General features: G+C 38.5%; 1 protein-coding gene across 1 annotated transcript; it reads left to right on the forward strand.

Moving 5' to 3' along the window:
* Positions 1-1089: 1089 nt before the first annotated feature.
* Positions 1090-2604, forward strand: LOC133327882 (odorant receptor coreceptor-like). The gene is made up of 4 exons (XM_061536419.1): positions 1090-1397; positions 1721-1857; positions 1928-2305; positions 2383-2604. The coding sequence occupies exons 1-4, from the start codon at positions 1090-1092 to the stop codon at positions 2586-2588; spliced, it is 1029 nt and encodes a 342-aa protein (XP_061392403.1). The 3' UTR covers positions 2589-2604.
* The last annotated feature ends 880 nt before the right edge of the window (positions 2605-3484 follow it).

Here is a 3484-nt window from a genome sequence, read left to right on the forward strand (position 1 = left end):
ATTATTCCAAATTTTAGGTTTCCAACTCTCACTGTTCACCAATGTGGTCTCTACAGCTCAATTTTAAACAGTAATCTTAATTCCAAATTTCAGGTCCTTTCAAACAAAATCCAAATTGTACTAAATTTGGTACCATAATACTTTTCATACCAATAAGTACGAATTTCCTATACTACCTCAATACAACAGTCAATTTAATTCCCAATTTAAAAACTCCAGCTCTGTATATTCACCTAAATCCAACTTGCACCAAATTTAGTACAATTTAGTACTATTCGTACACATAAGTACGATTTTTTAAAGCTACCTCAATCCTGTACTACAATGGTAGTCCTAATTCCGATTTTCAGGCTTCCATCTCTATACACTCATTTAAACGCAAATAGTACTAAATTTAGTACCATTTTGTACTTTTTATATAAATATGTACTAATTTCGAAAACATTTCCATACATCAATACCACTTCCCAACCTTTATTCCATATAAAATTTTAAGATTCTAGCTATATATGTTCAATATATAAAATTAGATCTAAATTTAGTAATGTTTAGTACTTTTCGTACACTTTTAGGTCGAATTTTCAAGAAAGATGGTTTGGGTATCATATAGTTGGCCTCGTCTGGCTTTGGTCCTTGCTGATTTTTAGTACTAATTTTAGTAAAAAAGTGATATTATACATTAAATATTTGTAAATGCTATTCCTTCTAGATTAATTTTAGTATTTAGGTCTAAAAAAAATTTTGGTTTTTTCAACCAGATATGAAAGAAGAAATTTTTCATTTACAGCTGTATAGCACTACAAGTTTCGCCAGCGGTATCCAACGTTTGTAGTGTACGAATATGTGGAACACAACATATTCGTTGTATCCGAAACAGTAACACTTTTGTTTGTTGGTGTACCGGAACACTAACGATAAAAATATTTTAGTTTTTGCGAACACTTGGTGTAGGCTCGGTACGGACAGTCCTTTGATTACATTTAAATTCAAATATCGATGTTATGATGATATCCATCTACACGACTTAATATCTTGTTCTCAACAATTTACATTAATTGTCCCCTTTTCTCTATCCTTAACCTCCAACAGATGCAAGCCAATCTGCAGCCAACGAAGTATACCGGCCTTGTGGCCGATCTGATGCCCAACATCAAGTTGATGAAATATTCGGGCTTGTTTATGCATGCATTCACCGGAGGCTCTGCATTGCTGAAAAATGTCTACTCATCCATACACTTGGTGCTGATAGTGCTGCAGTTCATCTTCATCCTTGTCAACATGGCCCTGAATGCCGACGAGGTTAATGAATTGTCCGGCAATACAATTACGGCACTATTCTTTACGCATTGCATTACGAAATTCGTTTATCTGGCAGTGAATCAAAAGAACTTTTACAGGTAAGTGAGTGTGTGTGTGCCGCCAGAGGCTGGGAGCCAAGCATCTCTTACCATCTGATGGGTGACTGTTGTGCCCCGAAGAACTTGTTTATGCCCAAGGAGATGGAGATTTCCATCAAGCGTATATTAAATGTATTGTGCCGTCCATTGACAGTTTCTCTGTGTGTCCTCCTCTGTCCAAGATGCATCAATTAATCGAACAATTTATTTTTAATTACACATTCCGTCCTGGTGTCGATGCTGATGTTCGCTTTGCATGGCTGCCACTTTTAATATTGCCCCGCTGTCGTTGTTGGTCGACTGGTTGGTGGGTGAATTTCTAGAACACTTAACATTTGGAATCAGCCAAACTCCCACCCTCTGTTTGCGGAGTCGGATGCTCGCTATCATTCAATTGCTTTGGCTAAAATGCGAAAGTTGTTCTTCTTGGTAATGTTGACGACTGTGGCCTCGGCCGTTGGTAAGATTCCCAGTTAATAGACTGAGTGGTCATTAATTAATTTTCTTCTTCTTCTTCGATTCCTTTATAGCATGGATTACCATTACCTTCTTTGGCGAGAGTGTCAAGTTCGCCACTGATAAGGAAACCAACTCTACCATTACCGTACCCATTCCACGGCTGCCCATTAAGTCATTCTATCCCTGGGATGCAAGTAGTGGCATGTTCTATATGATATCCTTTGGCTATCAGGCCTACTACTTGCTCTTCTCTATGGTCCATTCGAATTTGTGCGATGTCCTTTTCTGTTCCTGGTTGATATTCGCCTGTGAACAGCTGCAGCATCTGAAGGGCATAATGAAACCATTGATGGAGTTGTCAGCATCGTTGGATACCTATCGACCTAATTCGGCAGCATTGTTTCGTTCGTTGTCGGCTAATTCGAAATCTGAATTAATTCAAAATGAAGGTTAGTAAGGCGGCTAGTGGCAAGCGCACCATTTGTTGTCCTATTTTATGCTGTTGTCCTTTGATTTGTCTTTGCAGAAAAAGAACCTGTCAATGATTTGGATATGTCGGGCATATACAGTACAAAGGCCGATTGGGGTGCCCAGTTTCGTGCTCCGTCAACTCTGCAGACCTTTAATGGCATAAACGGCGCCAATCCCAATGGCCTGACAAAGAAACAGGAAATGATGGTACGCAGTGCCATCAAATATTGGGTTGAACGTCACAAGCATGTTGTCAGGTAAGAAGAAGAGTTTTTGTTATTAAATATTTTACAAGTAAACAGAAAATGTGGGAATTGGAAACAGAAATAAGAATTTCCGTTTTTCCATTTACATCTCGGACAGACAGTATGCATAAAACATTGGAAATAACAAAAATGGGTTGAGCCAGCGCAAATTTCAATTATAAATGGACATATATTGAATTGTTTCTGAAAAATTTTCCAAACCCCTGGAATGCTAAACTTCTACGACTTAGGTTGAAAAGAGCTACTATTGGAAATAATCAAAACACCAAAGATGGGGAGGTGCCCTTACAGTCTTGGGGACTATATCAAAACACCAAGAACTAGGATTGACAAATTATAGCCACTTCGATTGGAAAATAAGGGGGATAAAACATGGACCGCTTTTTCTCATATTCAATACCAACAAGTGAGGTGGGTATCATCGGAAGGAATTAGACGGATAGCCTTCACCACTTTGGAAGACCATTGACGTGGGTCTTTGTTTGCATAAAATTGAGCAATATTAATTATGGGAGCTATATGGTGTAGTACAGCGTGCTGTCCAAAGTTTCATCTCAATCGGATGCACTATTTTAATATGAACGAAACAATATATAAATCTGAAGCGATTAGCAGGAGAGAGGAGAAACGTATTTTCAAAAGAAAGGACAAGAAAAACGAGAGCGAGAGCAAATCGAGATATACAGGAGTCAGAATGAAGTCCGGAAATTTTACTAGCGAGTAAAACACCAAACCGACGGCTTTGATGCAGACACATCATCCCGTAGAGATGAAGTAGGAAACCTGGTGACAGATACGGACAGCGTGTTGAGGATCTGGAAGGAGCATTTTGCAAAGCTTCTGGTATCAAATAGTAACGGTGAAGAAGATAGCCCAAATACCCAATAAGAG

This window comes from Musca vetustissima, unplaced genomic scaffold (assembly GCF_032173495.1).
Source record: "Musca vetustissima isolate MV318-11 ecotype Yass unplaced genomic scaffold, APGP_CSIRO_Mvet_v1 utg270313, whole genome shotgun sequence".
In the NCBI taxonomy this organism is placed as follows: Eukaryota; Metazoa; Arthropoda; class Insecta; order Diptera; family Muscidae; genus Musca; species Musca vetustissima.

What these genes read in the sequence shown, in the direction of transcription:
- LOC133327882 (XM_061536419.1), top strand. Translation starts at nt 1,090, where the DNA reads ATGCAAGCCAATCTGCAGCCAACGAAGTATACCGGCCTTGTGGCCGAT. An exon ending in GACTGTGGCCTCGGCCGTTG is followed by an intron (nt 1,858 to 1,927) that starts GTAAGATTCCCA and finishes ATTCCTTTATAG; the next exon opens with CATGGATTACCATTACCTTC. An exon ending in TGAATTAATTCAAAATGAAG is followed by an intron (nt 2,306 to 2,382) that starts GTTAGTAAGGCG and finishes TTGTCTTTGCAG; the next exon opens with AAAAAGAACCTGTCAATGAT.